The sequence below is a fragment of the Miniopterus natalensis genome, chromosome 10, assembly GCF_054644295.1.
Source record: "Miniopterus natalensis isolate mMinNat1 chromosome 10, mMinNat1.hap1, whole genome shotgun sequence".
NCBI classification, from domain to species: domain Eukaryota; kingdom Metazoa; phylum Chordata; class Mammalia; order Chiroptera; family Miniopteridae; genus Miniopterus; species Miniopterus natalensis.
In genome coordinates this window covers 49,867,038-49,890,262 of record NC_142090.1, presented here as the reverse complement: position 1 = coordinate 49,890,262, position 23,225 = coordinate 49,867,038, and the positions used below count along the sequence as shown (strand labels likewise).

The window sequence follows — 23,225 nt, the reverse complement described above, 5'->3', positions numbered from 1 at the left end:
TGCTAGGTTTACTTGAGGCATAGTTGGCAGCCTTTATCCCAGGAGAGGAATCCACAGCTACCACTCAGCAAGGCCAGCCCTTTCTATAGGACTACCCAAAGGAGATCTATAGCTAGATGTCAGTTGTGGGGTGGTTTTTGTGGAAAGCTATTTTGTAAAAATCTTTCTGTTGAACTGGGAAGAGTTTGAATTGTAGAAAACAAGCATAAATGTTTTTTAAAAAGATAAGTATTTTATTTTAGAATATGAAATGTAAATTGGAACAAAAAAGGTTCGCAATGACTTCTTTTTTTTTTTAATATATCTTTATTGATTTCAGGGAGAGGGCAGCAGAGGGAGAGATAGAAACACCAATGATGAGAGAGTCATTGGGGATCGAGCCCGCAACCCGGGCATGTGCCCTGACCGGGAATCGAACCTCGATCTCCTGGATCCTAGGTTGATGCTCAACCACTGAGCCACGCCCAGCCGGGCTGCAATGGCTACTTAAAAGCAGTCATGATGAGGGCCTTTCCCACCATCATCAGAGTGAGATGTAATCAGAGAGATGTGACTCGGCTGGCCTTGAAGAAGGAGGAAGGAGACCACGTGCCAAGGAATTAGAATGGTCTCTAGAAGCTAGAAAATGCAAGGAAGTGGATTCTCCTTAGAACATCCAGAAATGAGTGCATTCACCCCTACACCTTGATTTTAGCTCAGTGAGACCCATGTTAGACTTCTAGTCTATAGAACTCTAAGATAATAAACATACGTTGTTTTAAGACACAAAAATGCTGGTAATTTGTTTGAGCAGCAATAGAAACCTAATATAACTAGGCTCTGAATTCTAACCTAATTGTAAGTGTAGAATGAAACTATTTTGAGGCTTCTCTTAAGAATTTCTAAAATAAGGAATAATAAATTCTGGTGTTTTAAAACTCTGGCAAAGCCCTTATTGATTAATGCAAAAATATATGTTATGTTTTATAGCTCTTTGTCAACCAGTACAGAATAACATAACAATATCACAGAGATATTATTTATTCACTCATTAGAGTGTATTGAGCCCATTGCATGCCAAAGCTATATTATATGTAAAAAATAATAGCAACAGCAGATTTTTTTAAGAATCTGCTCATGTGGAAGAGGCAATTCAATTCAGTTCAGCAAATATTAGCGAGCACCTATTATATGACAGACACTCTTACAGGTGCTTAGTCTCAGTGAACCAGAGACTAAGATCTCTGCCCTGTGGAGCTTGCATTCTACTGGAAGAGAAAATGACCATAATACATAAGCAAATTATATAATCTCTTTGAACTTGATAAGTGCTATTAAAAATAACAGAACTGGTGAAGGGAGATGTGTGTTCAGGGTTTGCATCATTGAGAAGGTTATATAGTTGAGCAAAGACTTGAAAGAGTAAGAGAATTAGCCAAAGAGAAGTATGGGGAAAGAGCACTGTAAAGTCTTCATAGAGAAATTTGTTAAGATCTATAATATAAGGATCTGTAATGTCCAGGAAGGAATTGGCATACTGACACACACTTGCAATAGTTTTTTATTGCTGCATAATAAATTACCACAAAATTAGGGGCTTAAAACTACACACATTATCTAAGTTTCCATACATGAATGCTTAGCTGTCTTCTCTGCTGTCTCACAAGCTGCAGTGAAAGTGTAGGCCAGCCTGCATTCCTCTCTGGAGTTCAAGATCCTCTTCCAAACTCAGATGGTTTGGGGAAAAATTCAGTTCCCTGCTGATGCAGAAATGAGGCTCTTAGCTCCTGGAGACCACCCGCAGTTCCCTCCCACGTGGATCTCTTCATTGGCCATTCAAAACATGGTTGTTTGCTTCTTCGAGACTAGCAGAGTCTCTCTCTTCAGTCTGCTAAAATGGCTCATATAATGTAGCCTAATTATGGGACTTACATACCATAATCTTTGCATTATTTTATTTATTAGTAGCAAGTCACACACTATAGTTGCACTCAAGGGGAGAAGTTATACAAGGCATGACTCATTAGGGGTCATCTTAGAGTTGGTCAGCCGTTGCCCATATGTATTTTAGATAGATCACTTTGGTAATGCTATGGATACATTACAGATAAAAAGAAAGCTGGTTAAAAGAATTTTTGTATGTTATAGGTAACAAATCATGAAAGTCTAAATTAAAACAGGGATTAAAAATCAGAGGTTGAAAGAGATGATCAGGTTCAAGAGATATTCAGGAAGAGGAAAGGACCAGATGATAACAAATTGATTTGGGAAAGATGGGAGATTGGAGAAGTGTCTAGAGTGTTTTATAGATTTGTGGCTTGGCAAACACCTGGAAAGAAGTACTACTCACTGATCAAGGAATATATAATCAGCAAGCAGACTTGGAGAGTAATGAATTCCCTTTGAATGGCACCCCTATCCTTTCCTATGACTGTTATGTATTGGACACTGATACATTTCTCAACACCTCAAGGCAGCCCAATAAGATAGAATTATTATTACCATTCTGCAGTTGTGTAAACTGAGGCTTTGAGAGGTTAAATGGCTTCCTTAGATTAAGAGGCTTTTAGGAACAGTAATTAAATTCAAGAACATGTCTGTCTCACATTGAGTTAAAAACTTGGTGAACCACTGAAGTGGCTAATTCAAGGAGGGTGTTATTGTGGATAACACTTTAGTAGAGAGGGCTGTGCTGGAGATGGAGATATGGGAGTGAATAGCAATGGAGGTGTTAGCTGAATCCATGACAATTCTTTGAGGTCACTCTAGGAGACTATGCAGATAAGGATTTTACTCTGGGGAGCTCACTTAAGGAGAAGGAAAAGAAAAGTTATTACCAAGAAGGTGGAGAAAGTTACCATGAAAGTAACAGGAGAATAAGAGGAAATAATGTTATGGTGGCCTCAAGAAAAGAGAGTAGCTGGCAAGAAAGGAGCAGTGGTGAGATGACCAGATGTGGTTCAGTTACATCTGACTGTCCTTATAATGTGCGGCTCTCCTCAATATCCTATATTCTAACTGAGCAGCAAAGTTTGAGAGGGGAACTACTGTTCCCAGGGAAAGGATGAGATGTGAACAGGAGGCAGTAGGAAGGGGTTAGCATGGCCAGCGTTTTGGGAGATGACCAAATGAAGCGGGAAGGGGGAGGTGCTCCTCTTTCTTTCCTGAGCGCCCAGCTCCTTAGGTGGATGTTCCATACGTGGTTTAAACTTTGAAGACAAATGCAAGACAGCCTATCTTATTTAAAAATTGTACAGGGCCCGGCCGGGTGTGGCTCAGCGGTTGACCGTCGACCTAGGATCCAGGCGATCGGGGTTCGATTCCCAGTCAGGGCACGTGCCTGGGTTGCGGGCTCGATCAATGACTCTCTCATCATTGATGTTTCTACCTCTCTCTCTCCCTCTTCTTTCCTACCTCTGAAATCAATCAATCAATAAATAATAAATAAATAAATAAATAAATAAATAAATAAATAAAATTGTACAGGAAAATAAGTCAATTTGTGACCATAAAATTCATTAATTTCAGTAATTTTTTTCCTAAATGATAAAGGATTAAATAGAAGCAATTAACCTCAATTTTACATCTTTGGAAATTTAGTTGTTGCATTTTGTATAGCATCCGTAAAACTTTACATAGAACTTTACATACGTCTGCATTAAAAAAAAAAAATTAAAGTAAGTCCACTTGTTTATTTTCAAAATGTAAGTAAAAGATTTATGATATATAATGTAATAAGGGATACTGAAAAGTGATATATAAATTTTAGTAATTTACAAATTCCTAAAACAATTTAGTGATTTCTGAGATCTTATTTGAGCATTCTTTAACTGTGTCACCAGGAAATAACTATAATAATTCATATGTTGATAGATTATAACTTTGTCTGATATTGAATTATAATGTTTTTCTTAAACCTTACAGGTGAAATTAGCTTCTAAAACCAGAATAATCAAACATATTATATTGTAAATTTATTAAACACATTTGATACATTAGATACAGCAGATATTTTTCATGAAGACAGAAATCTTAGTTGAATAAATAATTAGGTCAAAAATTTTAATAGACACATTTTGCTGTTTTCTGATTTATTTTATTTTTTTGGTAAGTCTCAACTAAATCCAAACTTAAAACTTAGTCACTCCTTGTTAATTGTCAGTTTAGTAAAATCATTAGCCTTAAGATTTTTGTTTCAACTTTGCCCCACAACTCTACTTTTCAACTAACCTATTAAATATCTAACTTCAAAGCTTTCCACAGCAGTAATGGATACAAGCATGTGTGTGCTTATCTATAAAATTCTATATATAGATATGCAGTGTGTTATGGCAAATTAAAATTTCCAGAGATTATCCTCAACCAATTGTAATTTTGGTTGGGATTTCTTCCAAACCTTGTTAAATACAGAATAACTTATTAGAATATTTATAATAAGTTATTCTTGGATATATTCTAGGATAAGAATTAGGGTACGTGGTTTGACATTCAAAGGGCCTAGGTTTAAATCTTGTCCTCTATCACTTATCAGTTTTATGACCTTGAGCAAGTTATATAACATCTTATATATATATATATATATATATATATATATATATATTTATCGATTTCAGAGAAAGGAAGGGAGTATATATATTTATCGATTTCAGAGAAAGGAAGGGAGAGGGAGAGAGATAGAAACATCAATGATGAGAGAGAGGAAGGGAAAGGGAGAGAGATAGAGTCATCGATTGGCCGCCTCCTGCATGCCCCCCACTGGGGATCGAGGCCACAACCCAGGCATGTACCCTGACCAGTAATCGAACTGCCACCTCCCAGTTCACAGGTTGACGCTCAACCACAGAGCCACACTGGCCAGGCTACATATCTTTAAACCTAGTTTCCTTAATTGTACTACTTTATGGACTTATTTTAAAGATTAAAAGAGATGATGCTTGTAAAACCCCAAGTATACTGCCTAGAAATTAGTAAGCATTTACCAGGTACATATACACATCCACCTATAGAGTAGATATATATTTATTGAAATCAATCATGCATATCTTTGGATATAAATATATATAACTGTATATATATGCATTCATAAATAATATTTAAAATTTCCATTAAGAATCCTCATGTTATTCTATTCACTAGCCATAAACAGTGAACAAAACATAAATGTCTCTTCTTTCATAGAGTTCATTTTCTTCTGGAAGGAAGCCAGCAAATAATAATATGTGCATAATTATTCTACGCTATTACTTACATTTGCATACACTAGAGTAAGAAAAATTGAGAGAAAAACTTTAATGACAGACCATAGATGAATCTGCTGGTAATGTTTGGCAGGCATAAGAATAGTAAATAATTTGTCACAGGCAGAGTGGGAATAAGGAAGGACAATTTCAGGCTATGGAGAGGAATGTTAGTTATACTGTCTAAAGTTTACAAGGAATGTTCACATACGCTCTCTCCTTTGATCTTGAACAGCCTTGTCAGGTATGTAAGGCAAATGCTGTATCCACATTTTATAGAGAAATAAAGTGGATTATGGGAGGCAGGTTTGCTCATGTTTACACCATTTGCAAATATAAGACCAGAATGGATAAAATAGAAATAGATGACACTACTGCAGGTTTGGGAGAGTAGGCGTGTTTTTTTTCCAGTAGTGGTGTATGAACCACCATTAATGGGGCCATTAATGAGTCATGGATATCTTCTCCTGAGAGCTAACTGCAGAAGGAAAACCATCATAGAGCAGTTACATGCATACCCAGTGCTCAGCATATGAGGGAATAGTACTGACCAGTTGTATCTCTTCTAATATAATTGACGTTAGGCAGACTCAATAGCAGTGTCCTGAATTAGTAGAGTACCTTTAGTAGATGTGTTTTGAGTACTTAATTTTTTTTATCGTGTTAGTTTTAACCAGAACATGATTTCTACCTATAGTTTTGCTTAATTATATATCTTAAATTATTTTTATTGTTCAAATTAAATATGCTTATTTTTTAAATATAGATAATAAGTGAAAACCAAAAAGAAAGTATAAAGAAAAACAACCCTTGTTTATATTCTCTTATTTGAAACCAAATGTGTTTTGGGATTCAGAAGTATTTGAAAATGTAAAGATAAGTGTGCATATATATATTAGGTGAAATGGCTTTAGGACCTTAGGCCACACCCCATGAAATACCCAGTGCTATTTCTGTAGTGAGAGAAATCTTCAAACCAAGTGTAATAAATAAGAACTATAAATAGCCTCAAGTAAGAGCAGGTCAGGTTTTGCAGCCAAATGAGTTCAAGTCAGGATAGGTTTTGCTTCCCAAGAAATTAAAAAAAAAAAAAAAAAAATCTTTTGAAATTTAGAATTGCAGATTAAAGATAATGTGCCTGAATTAAAAATAAAATATAATTCCCTACTCATATGGAGGGATTAAACTTAAGTACTGACTTTTTTTCACTCTGTAAAATGTCACAAATTAGCTCTGCTGGGTTATTTTTGGGGGGGGAGGGGGGGAAATTTTACCTAAACTTGAGATTCTCAGAAATGTCATTGCTTATTTGTTTCCTTTTTCTTAAAGTTTTATTAGTTCACATAACTGAAAATCACAATAATAGGGTGGTTTTAGATGTGGTTTGACTAGGATCACAGTTTCTTTCTTTGGAGTTTCAATCTGTTTTCTTTAGGAGGGAGCAAGAATCAGCTTTGTCATTATGTCAATTTTTCTTACGTTTGCAACTGGCTGCAGCAGTGACAAAATATATCTACAAACCAATCAATCAGCTCTGATGGAAAGAGGGTCATGTCTGGTTCTCTTTATTCTTACTATAGACCTAAGTTTCCATTTTGTATTATTTTCCTTTAGACTAAAAGACATCCTTTAACATTTCTTCAAATGCAGATCTGTAGACAAAACCTTGTCTATCTTTAGTTATTTATAAAAAATATTTGTTTTCATCTTCATTTTCTTAAAAAAATTTTCCCTGAATGTAGAATTCTGGATTAACTTTTTTTTCTTCGGCATTTAAAAAATGTTATTCCATTATCATCTGGCCTTCATTGTTTCTAATAAAAAGTCAGCAGTATTTACGCTCATGACTTGTCTTTTTCCTCTAGCTGCTTTCAAAGCTTTTTCTACATCTTTTGTTTTCAGAAGCTTAACTATAATCTGCCTAGGTATAGTTGTTGTTTTTTGTGTGTTTTTTTTTTTTTGTGTTTTTTTACTTATATTCAGCTTAGATCTCACTGATTTCCTAGATCTTCAACATAGTATTTTTAAAATCAAATTTGGGAAGTTTTCAGCCATTATTTCTTCATGTATTTTTTCTTCCTCAATATATCTTTATTTTCTTTTCATAATTCTAATTACACATATATTAGACTATTTGATAACATTACACATACTCAAAAGAACCTTTTCACTTTGTTCAATCTTTTTTTCTCTGTGTTCTTGCAACTGGGTAATTTCTATTCCTTTGAATTCAAGTTCATTGACTCTTCTTTCAATCTCTACTATTAAGTCTATGGAGTTAATATTTTATTTCAGTTTTTGTAGTTTAGTTTTAAGTCCAAACTTTCTCTCTTGTATGTCTTATCAGATCTTGGTTTCAGGTTTTGTTAGGACAGACCTAAAGTAAGTCTTACTCTAGAATGTGGCACTTACTCTTCTAGGCTCATCCTTTCTTGTGTCAACTGGATGCCAGGAGTTTTAACAAGGTGTTAATGAGATCTGTCTACTGTGATAGGGCCAGAACTCCAACTTCACCCAGCATTATTCTTCCCCAGAACTGCTCAACCTATAATTTGTCTATTCCATTCTCCCTATAGTGGCTGCAATCTGTTAAGCCTTAAGTAGTTTCATCCTGAATATATATAGTCCAGGAATCAGCTACAGACTCACAGCAGACTCACAACTTCTACAAGGAGTTTGGAATCCACTTTCTTGGCAGCTCCTTCTCTCTGATATCATGTGCCACAGAGTTCATTAATTTCTGCTGCCCCAAAATTCTTGTATCTTTCTCCTCATCTCATTGGGACCACTGTGCAAAACTGGGGCACCAGCTTTCTGTACCTCTGTTGGGAAATTATTCCCAAGTAAATAGTTGGGTAATCATAAAGATTTCCTATGAGTTTCCTTTGTTTTTGTCTTCTGCTATTATTCATTACCTAGAAGGAGTTACCTCATATAGTTTGTCCAGTTTTAGAGTTAACTGTGAGAAGGCTATCCTGGCATTAGTTAGTCCATCGTGGCCAGCTGCCTTATTGACCATCAGAAAGATTTTTCTGAATATATTTTCACCAAATGTGCTTTAAAACACCTGTTTCCTTATATTCATGCCAATTCTAGGGTTTATTATTATTTCAATGTTTGCAGATTAAGAGGGTATTTTTGTAATTTCATTAATCATGCATATACGTTTATTTTCAAAATACCTGAAACTTTTAATTATAATTTTGTTTGGGGACAATCTTAGCATATTTCAGTGAATTGAAAATTAGTCATTAACTTTATGCATTAGTAGAATATGTTATTTTAGCTGCATTTAGGCAGAAATAAAATCAAAAAACAAAATGTGTAAAAAATAATTTAGTAGCTTTTTGGTTTTGACAAATAAAGACAATTGCCAAGAAATGAAATCGGTTAGAAAGAACTATACTGTTCATCTTCTGTGATTCTCAAATGTTTGTTATATATCTTCTGTAAAGCTTATTTAAAATTAGGACTTTCAAAAATTATGCTTGTGGTCTGACATGGAAACCAGCATCTTAAACTCCCTAGGTAATTCTGATGAGGTCAGCTGAGTGCCACACTTTGAAAAGCTATTTGTATTATATAACATGGCCATCTAAAAGAACATGGATGGAAGTGCCTAGGAATCACATGAATTAATGGTACTAGCAAAGTCTCTGAATACTATAATTTCCTCACAATGCAGAAATGTATTTTAATCATTTTGAAAGATTCTGCAGCAAAGAAACCTGCTTAACTTAAGTTAATTCAGTACCTTCCAAATTTATTTGACCCTACAAACTTTTTGATATCAACACACTGTGGGAGATGCTGAATAATAGCATTCATTGATTCTGCCTTTCCAAGGGCCTCCCTCAAATACAGACACTTGAGATGCCATTGATGACCAGTTGGTGCTCTAACTGCCCCAAGAGGTGAAGCTGAAAGTGTCCACATTACAGTATTTAAATTGCCTATTAAGTGTGAAAAGCTTTGCTAAGTGTGAGAAATTGTGCTAACTGACCTAGTTTAGAAATATTTTATATATATTTTTGTAACAAGGGGGCATTCATGAATAGAACTGCCACCTCTTAAAAGTATATTCACTAAACTACTAATAAAGATTTTATAAACTAATGATTCAGTTTTATTCTCAAATTTAAATATACAATTAAAAGAATATAGCAGCCAGTTGATCACCTATCCAGAAAAAGAAATCTATTATGAATATATATTTTAACTAACATGAAATAAGGCAGCCAGTTGGTAAGATCTCATTACAGAAACTAACAATGTTAGATATCTAGTCATTCTTCTTTGTTTACCTATAAAGCTTTCATTTGCCAAAGAGAGCCTTTGCAGGTCTTTTTCAACTTTAAAATGTTTCTTTATTTGAATGAACAAATTGGTTTAGAAAATTATAATAAAAGAAGAGCTGTCATTTAAAAAATATAATGATTTCATCATTTTCAATACTAATTTTAATTGATAAAGTAGAGCTGATTTTCCTGCAATTTGCCTCTGGGGTCATGCTTAGGGCTGCTTAGGTTGACATCTAGGGACACTATGATGTAGACAGAGAAAAAGGAGAAAAGTGTTGAGTATACGACTGTGGGATTTGTATGTTGATCTTTACTTTATTGAATAAGGCCACCTTAGCTGGTACAAATTGCTATTAATTATCAGCACCTAAAATAAGATTGACTACATAATTTCCAGGGCCCAGTGCAAAATGAAAATGTAAGGTCCCTTTTTAAAAATTATTAAGAATTTCAAGAAGGTAACAGAAGAGCATTAAAACAAGTATGGGCCCTTCTGATCACAAAACTTGTGTGACTGAACAGCTCTTGCACACATGAAGCTGGTCTTAAGGAGAATATTTTCATAGACTAAGGAGGCAGTGTTCCTCCCAAATCCCTAGGCAACCAGAATCGTAGTGACACGCACACAGTTTGGCACAGAAATTTCTAGGGAAACTACCTAAAGATGGCATTTTAAATGAGATTCAGCAGATTAGATATATAAATGACTATTCAAATGGCCCGCTGGGTAATGAGCTATTGCTGGTCATTTGTTTGAGACAGCCAGCACTTGCTGTGCTATAAATACAAGCTGTTCTCTTGTCTGGAGTCAGTGGAAGGGTTTAAGGATAATATTACTATGCTTCTTATATTAGAAAGAAAAAATCTTAGGTGGCATAAAATTTATAAAACAGAAAAGAAGCTTGTCTGGGGAATTTTCTTTAAAAATTCAATGAAACAAAAGATAATTAAAATCACTAATGTGGGTTAGTGAGTCTACTACATTATCTTTGTGCATAGGTTTATATTATGCAGAATACAAAGATTTGTCTTGCTTGATTCACGTAACAATGCTTTAATGTATTCAAGGTATGCCTATTATCTATTCCTTAGTAAGTGGCTGAGCTATAAGTAAAAAATAACTTGCACTTGTTAAGGACATACTATATTCCAGACATCATGATAAGCAATTTCCATGTAGTATTCATGTAGCTTTTATTAATCAGAATTCTTTCAACTGAAAGTGACCACGCATCTTACTCAAACTAGTCCAAAAAAAACCAGTGTGTGTGTGTGTGTGTGTGTGTGTGTGTGTGTGTGTGTGTGTGTGTTCAACTGGGAAATGCAGGAAGCAGCCTCAGACATAGCTGAATTTGTGCTAAAATGATGTCTGGAATTTATGTTTGCTTCCATTAAAATGTTAGTCATTGAAAGATATGCATTTTAGAGTGTCAGTAAAATTCCCAATTACTAATGTCTACATAAAGCCATCTCTGTATCCTTTAATTTGAAGATCAAAATGTAGTGATCAAATATCTTCCTTCTAGGGGTAGTGATAATGGCATCCCTTGAATGTACTCACAACATAAATCCTTAGCATATGGCAGCAAGGATGGCTCCAAAACTCCAGATTTACATCTTTAACAGCCCTGACCTCAGAAAGAAAGAGGTTTCCACCTATGTAATTCTCAGGGATGGATGGACCCTGACTTGTTCTGTGCTTACTCCTGCATGAATCACTGGGCAAAGGAATCCCTTTGGGACCAGCCTGAGTCCTGTGTTTCTCTCTGGATCAGGAAGGTGTTACACCATTCCTTAACTATGCAGACTGAAAATGAAAAAGAGGTTGTTTCCCAAATGTCTCAGTGTGTTATTATCAAAAGAAAGGGAGGTGATTCTGGGTAGGCCTTAGTAACAGGTATCTATCACAAAAGATATAATTATTATTTACATTGTACACACAAGCAAACTGAGGTTTAAGGGAAAAAGAAAAATAATCTACTTCACTGTAACTTTATTGTAGGTGTGGTACTTTTCCCAAGGGAATAAAAGCAATATCCCAGTTCTGCAGGACAATAAAAATGATTCATGTTGTGAGTACATTCAAGGAATGCCATTCTCACTACCCCCAGAAGGAAGACATTTGATAACTACATTATCATCTTCAAAGTGAAGGACACAGAGATAGCTTTATATAGACATAAGTAATTGGGAATTTTATGAACATTCTAAAATGCATATTTTTCAATGACTAACATTTTAATGGGAACACACCTGCTACTCAAAAAACCATAAATTATAAACTGTGAATTCTTGAACACTATGCCTATTTATCTCTGCATACATACTTGATATAGTGCCTGATACACTGAAGGTGTTCTATAATTTCTTGTTGAATCAGTGAGTGAAAATGGATGGAAGACAACCCAAGTCAACTTATTTACTTAGTGGTGAATGATACAGCCCAAGGATACCTCAAAAGTATTCCCTATACCTATAGCCCAACTGGTGTAGCTCAGTGGTTGAGCATCTACCTATGAACCAGGAGGTCATGGCTCAATTCCAGGTCAGGGCTCATGCCTGGGTTGCAGGCTCAATCCCCAGTAGGGGGTTGCAGAAGGCAGCTGATCAATGAATCTCTCACATTGATGTTTCTATCTCTTTCCCTCTCCCTTCCTCTCTTTGAAATAAGTAAAAAATATTTAAAAAATAAAAGTATTTCCTATATAGGAAAGATGTGTGAGTGTTTTGAAAAGAAAACCATCAGTGTCTACTAGGACTGCATTTTGAAAGAAACCATCCCATTAACATGGGGCTGCTTAGGCAGGAGCCATGGGGGATTCCATATATATTGACTCTTTCGCAGGCCACAGCTGATTAAAATGATACTTAAGCATTTGACAACTGAACTGTCTACTAAATATTGGTTTATGATGTGCTTTAGTTATGATTAAATTGGACCAAATTAAATCTGTCTCTTGAGTATATGAACTAGAGGCTGTGGGAATCAGGAGCAGAAATATAGACGTCCAGAGTGGAACCTTGCAAATGTTGTTCACTAGAGTTGAGATATTTGTTTCTGAGACTCCAAGTCCTAGAGATTCTGTGCAGTCACCTAATTTGTTGATGAACTACTAGAACTATTGCTGTGCCTTTTACATATTCCAGCCTCAGTGAGATCTGGTATCATCATAAAAAAAAAAAAAAAAAATCTGTATAATTCTGAGCATCACTTTTTAAATGGGATAATGCCAAACTGCAGAGCATCCAGAGAAAGACAGGGAGTGTGATTTGGGTTTTAATTTGAATAAGGTATTACTGAAGGGAGTGATCGTACTTAGAGCACAGAGAGAGTAGGGAGAGTATAAAGATAAACTGGAGGGCTGTGAAAAACAGAATGTGTATGATCGCGGTAGCTGTAGAAGGAAGGCCAATGAAAAAAAGAGGTAGATTTGTTTATATTCAACGGAAGAAATTTTCCAACCTTTTGCTGACATGTGAGTGATCTTGAATGATAAAATTGTAGTAATAAGATATAGTATATATTGGATGTCTATATATTACATGGAACTTCTTCGATTTAAAGAATGTGTCATTGTCCAGTTTTATAGAATCTTCTTTTAGAGAAATAGGCTAATTATAAGAGGTGGATTTGCCTTGACTTTAGAGTTCTGCATTTGTGCCTGTTGAGAAAGACCCAAACAACTCTGTTTTTGTATTATTTTAACTCATTTGCAACAAAATTAGACAAACTATTGCTTGCCTTTCTATTTTAGTTATTTTTTTGTTTTGCTGATAATGATGAGTGAATTTCCATTTTTTTTAAGACCATTAAAGGAAAAGATATATATATAATTTTGTATTATTTTACTTAAAGAAAGCCCTCCAAACTATATAAGTTGAATGTCTCATAAAAACTGGATTAACCATTGTTAAGGGTGATATCTAACAATAACACAGGGATTTAAACCTATTTTATTCATATTGGAAACCACAAATTTGAATGACTGTTCTAATTTATGCATAAAAACTTTTAGTGTGTTTAATTATAATAAGAACAGATATTATCATTTGGAATACAATGATTAAAATGAAATCAGTGTAATGAAGGGCTCTGTAGAAATGCTAGCTCCTAAAGTACCAATACAAATCTAAACATGGAGAAGTAGAAGAATTAAAATGGTTATTTATTTTCTTGAAAGTCAGATTTAAGTAATACATTTTTATCATAGAACCACCCCCATAGTAGGCATCCAATAAATATTTGTTTCTGTATATGGATCTTGCATGTCTATGATTTTATATAAACTTCATTTTCAGTATTGTTGCCAATGCTGAAGTTTACTTATATTTTTACAAGTTTCAGATAACTTCGCATTCAGTGTTACTTGGTAGAAAAAATATATCTTTCCCTTTAATGGTCTTAAAATAAAATGGAAACTTACTCATCATTACCAGCAAAACAAACAAACAAAAATAACTAAAATAGGAAGACAATCAATAAAACAAGGTATTCTAGCTTTGTTGCAAATGAGTAAAAAGCAAGTTTTGCATTACCTTTTTTTAGACTATTTTAATAGCTACTATCTTTGTAATATTTTATAAATGGCATTAATAAAGTATGTTTATGTGGGTTCTTTCAGAAGAAATAATGATTTATGTAAAATTTTGCTCATAGCAAGTTAAGATTGGGTAAAAAAAGGAGCCAGTTGTCTCATTTGAGAATAGTTAATATTTTCCGAGTTGATAGTTTTATCTTTTGAAACCCCTGTAATCAAGGTTTCCTTTCATGTAGTTTTATTTGGGACTATGTTTAAACACAGTTTCTGCTCAGTCTCTGCTCAGGAAAGAGGTCATTGCTGTCGTGGAGAAAGGAGTGATCCTTACAAGCTGCAGCAGGAGCCATGAGACTCTGCTGTGACTTCTTAGAAAATAAAAAGCATGACCTTTCTGATAACAGGACCTAAAACAAAGATGTTTTTATACCCTCATCTGTCATATGCACACATGCACATACACACACACACTAACTGTTATAATTACAAGGATTTCATTTTAGGTTTCTGGGTATGTTCTATTCCCCAGAACTTCCCACTGCTCTTGGTGATGGACTGTTAATAGAAACTGGGAAACACCTTCACCCACATTCATCAGTTTTCAATTGTGATGTCTCTGCCTGGCACCCTCAAATGTTTTTTCACTTTCAGTATATACTTTCATTCCTTATCTTCTAAGAAAATAGTACAGATTGTTACCAGGGCTCATTCTAAAGAGGCTAATCAGTTTTAAAAAGTCACACTTTTTAAATTACACCTAAAGCTTGCAAAGCTTTGGGATTCTTATTTATGTTTGAGTATGAAGAAATGAATTTTAAGTTACAGAGTATAGTTTGAAACTTCTAAGATGAGGTGCTTCTAAGATCAGATACTTTGTATCCTCATAAGATTCAAGGATTGTTCTGGAAAAATCTCTAAGTCTTGTTCTTCTGTATATAAACTTTTTTTTTCCAGCAGGTTTTAATTTTTTACTTGGTAACCTTTTCAAGTAGAGTTTATCTTTCATGAAGAATTATTTTGAGTGTTTCAGTCAGTTTCATAAAATAGAAACTGTAAACATGACATGGATCTTTTATGTCAGAGTATCTCTTGCCTGTGGAAAAGAGGACAGTTTGAGATATGAGATTTGAGATTTGTGGTGTTCATCACTAAATTACTCCTTGTTGTAAAGTCCTGTCCAGCTTGGTTCAAATTAACTCTTCTCATTGACATTTGTCAACAGAATTAAAAAATGTTTCAGTATCTGTGATAATTTACCTTTCCAAATTAAAAATTCACAGGTGAGTGCTCATACATTAAAAGAATAATGCCTTGATATTTATAATGTATCTCAGTTATTTTATTAGAAACATATTTTGGAGGAAATGTATTGCTACTTTATCAAAACACTCAAAAATGTGCTTTAATCACACATTGCTAAATCTCAACTGGTTTCTTTTAAACCTAAAATATATATGATTCATAGAGTGGCATAATGATATGCTTAGAAAATGTTTATAGACACAAGAATAGTATTTTAAATCTAAGCCAGTAATCTTATGTCTAAGTGTCTTTCTTTCCATTAAAAAAAGTATTGTAACATCCCATTGTTTCTTCCTCTGCCTTAGATCGGGGTACTGTGCAGAAGGTGGTGGTTCTCCCGACTAACAGCTCTGCCAGTGGTGAGCTCATCTTGGAGGAGCTGGAAGTTTTTAAGGTTTGAGCATCTCTTCTATTGGTCTCTGAACATGCATAATGAACAGCATTCTTTAATCTTACAGACACTTTGGAGGAAAATAATATTTTGCCTAAGCTCAAATAAGGAATGTTATAAATTTTGAGGGTAGAAAACACCAGATAAAGTGAGAAACAGAGAACAAATATTTTTCTGAAATATTTTTATGCATTTCAAGCTATCTTAACATAAAAGGATTAGTTTTTCAGCTGTCACCACAACTTGAAGAATTTTGCTCATCATTATTCTTAAAATATAAGTTCTTGTGGTCAAGGCCTAGCAGATTTGCCATGAAAGGGCTTTTATCATTTGCTTTACAAACCACTGAAACCCAAATACTTCCACATTATTGATTGTTAGATAAACTTTCTCATTTTTAAGCAGGAATTTCAAGATAAACTGCTTTGTTTTCTCTCTCTCTCTTTTTTTTTTTTTATTGCTTTCAATTTAAATGTCACCCTAATAAGTAAAACAAATGTTGTCTATCACTCAAAATTTTATGTTCTCTCTGAACTTGACATTTCACTGTATTATCCTTTCTGCTCTTGAATTTGACTTAAAAAAAAAAAGAAAAGAAAAGAAAAACACAACAAAAAGGCACACAGAGGGACAGAGGGAAGTTGAGTCCTGCAGGATCTTGCCTCGCAGGGCAGAGTGCCTGTTCTTTATGTGTCTGTGAACCTGGAAAGCAGATCTGTGGTGTCTGTACAAGCTTCTCTCCTTAAGGAGTGGGTCCTTGTAGTTCAGGTCGTCCCTTACATCTGCTTTGAAAAGATGGGTAAAAGCACAGACAGAGGAGCTGTTAGGCTTGAAAAAGAACCTTTGACATGGAATCAATTCTACACTATTTCCAACTCAAACAATTAAACATTGGCCCATGGACATCAAAACACTAGGGTCAGCGTATAACTGCATAAAAGTAGCATTCAGAACCCTGGCAGGCTATTACTAGTCCAGTGAGCTGCTTTGCTTAGTTTAGTGGACTCAGAATGCATTGATTTATTAATATACATTATCACAGTCACCAAAAATATTGAATTTATAAGCACATAAATGGTCAAGATGGCATGCTGTTAGATGATGTTAATAAGTTTTCAATGTGAAGAAACATTTTTTAAAATGAAACCATCAAATATAAAATGGGAGAAACCGGCAAATTGTTCGGTGTTATTAAATTTACAATTTTTAATGCTAGTTCACGTTGTCATAAAGTTTTTCTGATTCGTGCATTAAAATTGTGCTCATTAAACATTAATCATGTGTTTTTAAGTGCCTTTTCTATGACTTGCTTTGTAAAGAAATTGTTTCACTAGATTAACCAGAATCACATTATATAAAAAAATGTATATATTTTTCTCATTCAATTCACTAGGGGAAATTTGGCTAGTCAAAATAATTTAAAGTACCTTATTCTGAAGTCCTCGTGAAGATAGTAAAAATGCCTTATTGCAGCACTTCATTTTTAATTCTGAAATAATCTTTTTCTGGTAATCAGGAAATGTTAATTAAGTGAGTTTGACACAAACTCAAACATACATGTTATGGAAAGGTCTTAAAGAAACGTGAGTTCTTCTGATCATGTGCTAACTACTTATGGTCTGTTATATGAGTTATGCTGGTGTTATCATCACAAAGAATAAACTCTCAGTGGAAAAATAGAGTCAGTCAAAATGCACGCGGGGGACATCAGCCCAAGAGAGACTGAAAGTGTTTGAGCCTCTCACTCATGCCTGTGCCAGTGACTGATATGGCTAAATTGAGAGATACAGTTACCAAATACAGTTACTGTCTTCGACGTGGTGTTTGTGTCACATTTTCTGAGGTGGGGTAAAAATAATTGAGTGTGTGTGATATACTGTAATGGCACGTAAGAAAATAATGCATTTGAATAGAAAAAAATTCCTTAGTTAAGTGTCACACTAATATACTCAATGTAACTTTAAAAGGCCAGGCACTTTGTTTTATATACTGTGCAGAACCACAATCTCTTATTTTAATCCTCTGTTCAGAATATTTTCTGAAAATATGTCCAGCTTCCATAAACTTAACTTGAATTGGAGGTACAACTAAAAGAAGTTGCCTAGGTGAATGTAAGTTGCAATACTTTCTTTTGTATGTGTGCGTATTTCTAAGCAATGATCAAAACTTATTTCAATAGAGAGTTTAGAAATCTCACCATTTTATCTTTTAAATATAAGGACACACAGCTCCAGAAAGTGAAATCATTGTGGGCACAGTTGATTTTGAGAGGTTGCTCCCACCTGAGTTAATCAAATAAAATGTCACAGACCTTCATCAGGTTATCACAAGTCTAATTTTTAATCTTTAAAAGTAACTAATAATATTTACCAGCTAAAGTTATGAATAGAGTGACTTTCAAAAAGATTACTATTTCAGAAAATTCTTAAGTTCTTTAACTAGATCCCATTTATAAAAAAAAAGGATCCCTGCCCTGCCCGGTACAGCTCAGTTGTTTGGAGCGAAATGCCATACTCCCAAAGGTGGCATGTCCAATTCCAGTTCAGGGCACATGCCCAGGTTGCGGGCTTCAGTCCCGGGTCCGGGCGTGTGCGAGAGGCAACCAGTGGTTGTTTCACATCTCTCTCTTTCTCTCTCTCTCTCTCTCTCTCTCTCTCTCTCTCTCTCTCTCTCTCTCCCTCTTCCTCACCCTAAAAATAAAAAATAAAATTAAAAAGAAGATCCATAACAATATTACTTTGTTTGCAACGAAAGGGATTAATAAGTATGGTTCAGGCTAATACATCTTTCCAAAACAGATTTGGTCGGGTGAACAACAGTGACTTATGCAGAGTGCTGTGTTGTGGAAAAAGATGGGGTACTAGTCCGCAGCCCCCCATCCAGGTACCCAGATTCAATCCTGAGTTACTCATTGGATTCAGTATTCCAAGATACACTTTTTTCAATTCTCTCAAATTGTCCTTTTTTTCTAACGACTATATTGATATATGTGTTATAATTGCAACCTTTTTTTCAGTTTAGGCATATATTTGTGTGACAAATCCATCCTTACTCCCCACAGAGGAAATGTATTATAGACAAGTATTGCTAGACTTTGCAAGTACATATGCATTTAGAGAGAAATGATGATTTTTTGAATTTCAGTAGAAAAGATAATAAATTTTTAATGCAAAATTATTTTTAATGATTATTTGATCAACTAACATAATGTTTTTCTAATTTTTCAGAATCATGTTCCTATAACAACAATGAAAATTTCATCTAAAAAGGTAAAATCAATCCCGTTTTAATTTTGTTTGCATGTAAAAAATTTTATTACTATGAAAAAATATATTTATAATTTCTGAAAAATTAATTTCAATATTAGCAAAATAATTAAAGCTGTTTACAGGATACCACAAAATCACCTTCAATTTTGATTGCAGAATTCACTAGCTATTAGTGAAGACAAAACAGGTTTATTTTTGTACAAAAATCCGTCAGAGCAGAACATACATATGTCAGCATGATTGCCAACATTTTGCATATCCCATATTCTCAAATATTACTGTATGTTAAACGAACCAAAATGAAAATAATCTTTCTGAAGAAAGAATTTAGCATAAAGTTTGGGCTACTATAACATCACATTCTCAGGGGCTTGGAATGAGTAATCAATCCTCTGCTGAGTTCCTGCTGCTGTTGCATGTTTCAAATGTGCAATGCATTTTTTATGCTTATTTCTAAGAAAATGTTATTTTTTTTAGGGCTATATATGTCATTAAAAAATCTGAGTGTTTCACATCTAAGCCATATCCAGGTTCCAGATTTGGTGAAGAAATGGTAGACTCTGATTATCAGGAATGTTTAACCTCCTTTGTGCCTGCACGGGCAAATACACAAGGATCACAGAAAGAAAAAATCCAGTTCCGGTCTCTACATGTGTAACATATGCACCTTCCATCTCCCAGTGGTACCCCAAAACAAATATTTTGGAGCCAGAGCAGTATAATCCAGAATGGAGTAGGCTTCAGAGCAGGACTGGCATGCATTTGAGTCCCAACCTGACCGTAAATTACGAATGAACCATTTAACCTCACTGAGCTAAGTTTCTGCCTCTACAAGGTAGTGCTTTTCTCACAAACAAATTAATTTATATAACTTTCCTAAAATAAACTGGGTCTTTGGTAACTGCTGTTTGTAAGAGCCTCAGATTTGTTTTTCTTGGAATAGAGAATAAAGATTTTATGTGTTAGCACAACTGATGACATAATTTTAGTGTTCACCATATTTGGTCTGTTGCAGATGAACAAGTAATCCACAGTCTTGTACTATTTTTCACTCCACTAATTTTATGAAGAAAAATAAATAGGACGCAACAAAGCTAAAGATCTCATCTTTAAAAATGTTTGTATGGTGCATAACAAACATTTTCCCAAGTAACAAGAAGCCATTTGTCATTTTCCCCAGTGTCCTAGAGAGCTGATCCCTAGTTAGCATCGTCTTTGAAGTCAGCAGCAGGGAAGTCCTTTGTTTACAGTAGTTTAATGGAAAGAGAAAGCATTAGAGCAAAATTCAAGATGAACACAAAGCCATTTGTGTGGCATAGTAGTAGTTCAGTATACAATTACACATTCCAACTTTTAATTCAAGTTGTGAACTTGTAGGTCACAATGCATTCCATAAAATTGAAATATACAACACATACATATACACAGAAAAAACTGATATTAAATGTCTTCAACATCTTGTAGATAATTACAAATGTTTCATTAAATCATTTAGATAGAGGGCAGGGTAATTACTTGATTTTGGGGGGAATTCATTTGTCCAACTGCATACAGCATTATTTTCACAGTGGGAAAGAAATACAAAATGCCAATGGTAATATATATCTACATATATATTTCAATGTCATGAATTTAGTACCTTTTCTACTACTCAAACTACTTTATTATCCTTTTTATGAACCTTTATTGTCTAATTTATTCTTACATACTATATAGTAGATAATAGTTGGATTAATAAAAAGGATAATTTCTAAAATGAAACTATCTGTATTCCTTTCTCAAATAAACCAATTTCCTCAAAATTTTTTAAAGAAGTTGATGCATTCACTACATTATTATCAATGTACTCAATAAGCACTATTTCAAATGTTGCCAGAGAAATGATTACTGTCAAAACATGCAATTGTTTTCTTATGGTTTGAATGTCTCACTGGGGATCAATATTTTTCAGCCCAATTTTTGAAAAATTAATTGATCTGAATAAAAGAATTATTTTACATTAGACATAGAGTGAAATGTGATTCAAATGATTGAACAGAATTGAAAGATTATAAATTGATAGTTAATTGATAATTTACTACTACGGCTACTTAACATTCACCGAGCTCTTAGGAGTCAGGAACTATGCTAAGAATTTTATGTGGAGGTAGCCCTGACATTTAGTTCATACAAAAACCATTGAGTAGATGATCTATTACCCCAGTTTTACCCAAGATGAAGCTGAGATTGAGAAAAGTTTCACAGCCAGTTTATGGTTGAGTCAGGATTTGAATCCCAGAAGCCTGCCTCCAGAGCTTGCTGGACCAATGATGTCCCCACTGATTTAATTTTAAGTAGCATATGTATAAAATATGTGTAGATGTAGGTGTGCGCATGCACATGAATGGGCATGGGCATGTATTCAAGTTCCAGCTTAGAGTCCTATGCTAACTTCGAAATGTGTATCGGGCCTCTGTAAAATGCTTAGCATCAGTTAGAAACTACCCTTCAGCTCCCGAGAGCCGTTTTATGCTCAGCTAAAGAAACTGGAGCAGTAGCATAAAAAAACTCCAAATAACCCTACAAAAGAAGGGTGAAATCTTTATTTATGACTTACGGTGCTGAGTAGCTCTAGATATACAGAAAGCTTAAGGCGTGTCTAAATACAAATACTGCTATTCTTCTAAATAATTCAAAAAATCACCTGATGAGAAATACGTCACTTTCAAAGGCATGTGAAAAATGTACTTTTAAAATTTTATGTACTACTATCTACTTTTTCTTCTAAACTTAAAAATGCCTTGTATTTTAGACCTCACTGTTTTCAAATTTACAACGTGATAGGTTGCCAGACTTGAAGAACAGGAGAGCTGCCTTGTACTTTGCAAGGAGACAGCATTCAAAGAAAAAAGCAAACGTCATAATTTAAACCTGTAATATATTAGCTCACATCTCAGAGAACAATGAATCCCAATGTCTAAAACACATTACCATTCTACATGGTACTCTGAGCTTTTTTCTTTAAACAGGAAAGTGGTAATGCTATAGGCATATTAACGTAGGAAAATTCTATTTATTTTGGCTTTATACCCTTCTAGACTTCGCTTCTTGTTTTTAGTCTGTTTTCAAAATGAATCCAAGGGTTTGTGGGCATATACTATAATGTGTTCCTGCTGAAAGCCCTCTTTTAACTTCCACATCTGAAATAAATCATCATCATTCTTCTAATAGCAACAGTTGTATGTGAGCTCCAACGAAGGGCTTTCCCAAGTGTCTCTGCATCGCTGCCACATCTACGGCACAGCCTGTGCCGACTGCTGCCTGGCCCGGGACCCTTACTGCGCCTGGGACGGCCACTCCTGCTCTAGGTTCTACCCAACCGGGAAGCGGTGAGTAGGGAACAGCCGCTGAAAAGCAGAACCCATGTCCCCGGCCAGCTGTGGTTTGCTTTGAAACTGGCCCTAAAAGCAGCAGCTATGTTTAGCGCCACGAACAGCCTTGATATGAAGAAAACGTTAGTGCTTTATAACTTGAGATTCTCAGGGATATGTTAGAGTACTTTACATTGGAAATTGTTTATCTTTTTTTTTTTTTTTTTTTTTACATTACCTAATTTTGTAAAATCTTTTTGTTTTGTTTTGTTTTATATGCTTGATTGAGTATATCCTTAAGTCCCACCTTCCTAGGGTTTCCCTGTGCCACTTTGTTCTACTGTAATCAAATGCCTGTGCTAGTTCCTTGGCTAGTGTGGCTCAGTTGGTTGGGTGTCATCTTGTGCACCAAAGGGTAGCTGGTTCCATTCCCCGTTGGGGCATATGCCCGATTTCAGGCTCAATCCCCTGTAGGAGGCATGCAGGAGGCAGCCTATTTGTGTGTCACTCTCACACTGATGGGTGTTTCTCTCTTTCTCCCTTCCTCTCTCTCTAAAAATCAATAAAATTTTTTTTAAAAAATGCCTGTGCTAGTTTAGGCAAAAGGAGCATTACTCCAGGATGGGCACCCTGAGTAGCCTTCAAAACCTTGGTGAGCATTCTTTATGCTTTAGAATGGTGAACGCATGATTGCTAGTTAGATTAAGAGGGAAAGGCAGTCTGAGGCAGTGTCTTTTTAAAAAATATATATCTTTATTGATTTCAGAGGGAGGAAGGGAGAGGGGGAGAGAGAGAGAGAGAGAGAGAGATCAATGATGAGAGTCATCATTGATCTGCTGCCTCCTGCATGCCCCCGGCTGG

General features: G+C 34.9%; 1 protein-coding gene across 1 annotated transcript in view; it reads left to right on the top strand.

The window, feature by feature from the left end:
* SEMA3C (semaphorin 3C) overlaps nt 1-23,225 on the top strand; it is a 164,732-nt gene that overhangs the window by 126,136 nt on the left and 15,371 nt on the right. The window contains exons 13-15 of the mRNA XM_016199829.2: nt 15,660-15,748; nt 18,973-19,014; nt 22,225-22,382. Of these exons, the coding sequence (XP_016055315.1) occupies nt 15,660-15,748; nt 18,973-19,014; nt 22,225-22,382 (289 nt within the window). The remainder of the gene's footprint in view (nt 1-15,659; nt 15,749-18,972; nt 19,015-22,224; nt 22,383-23,225) is intronic.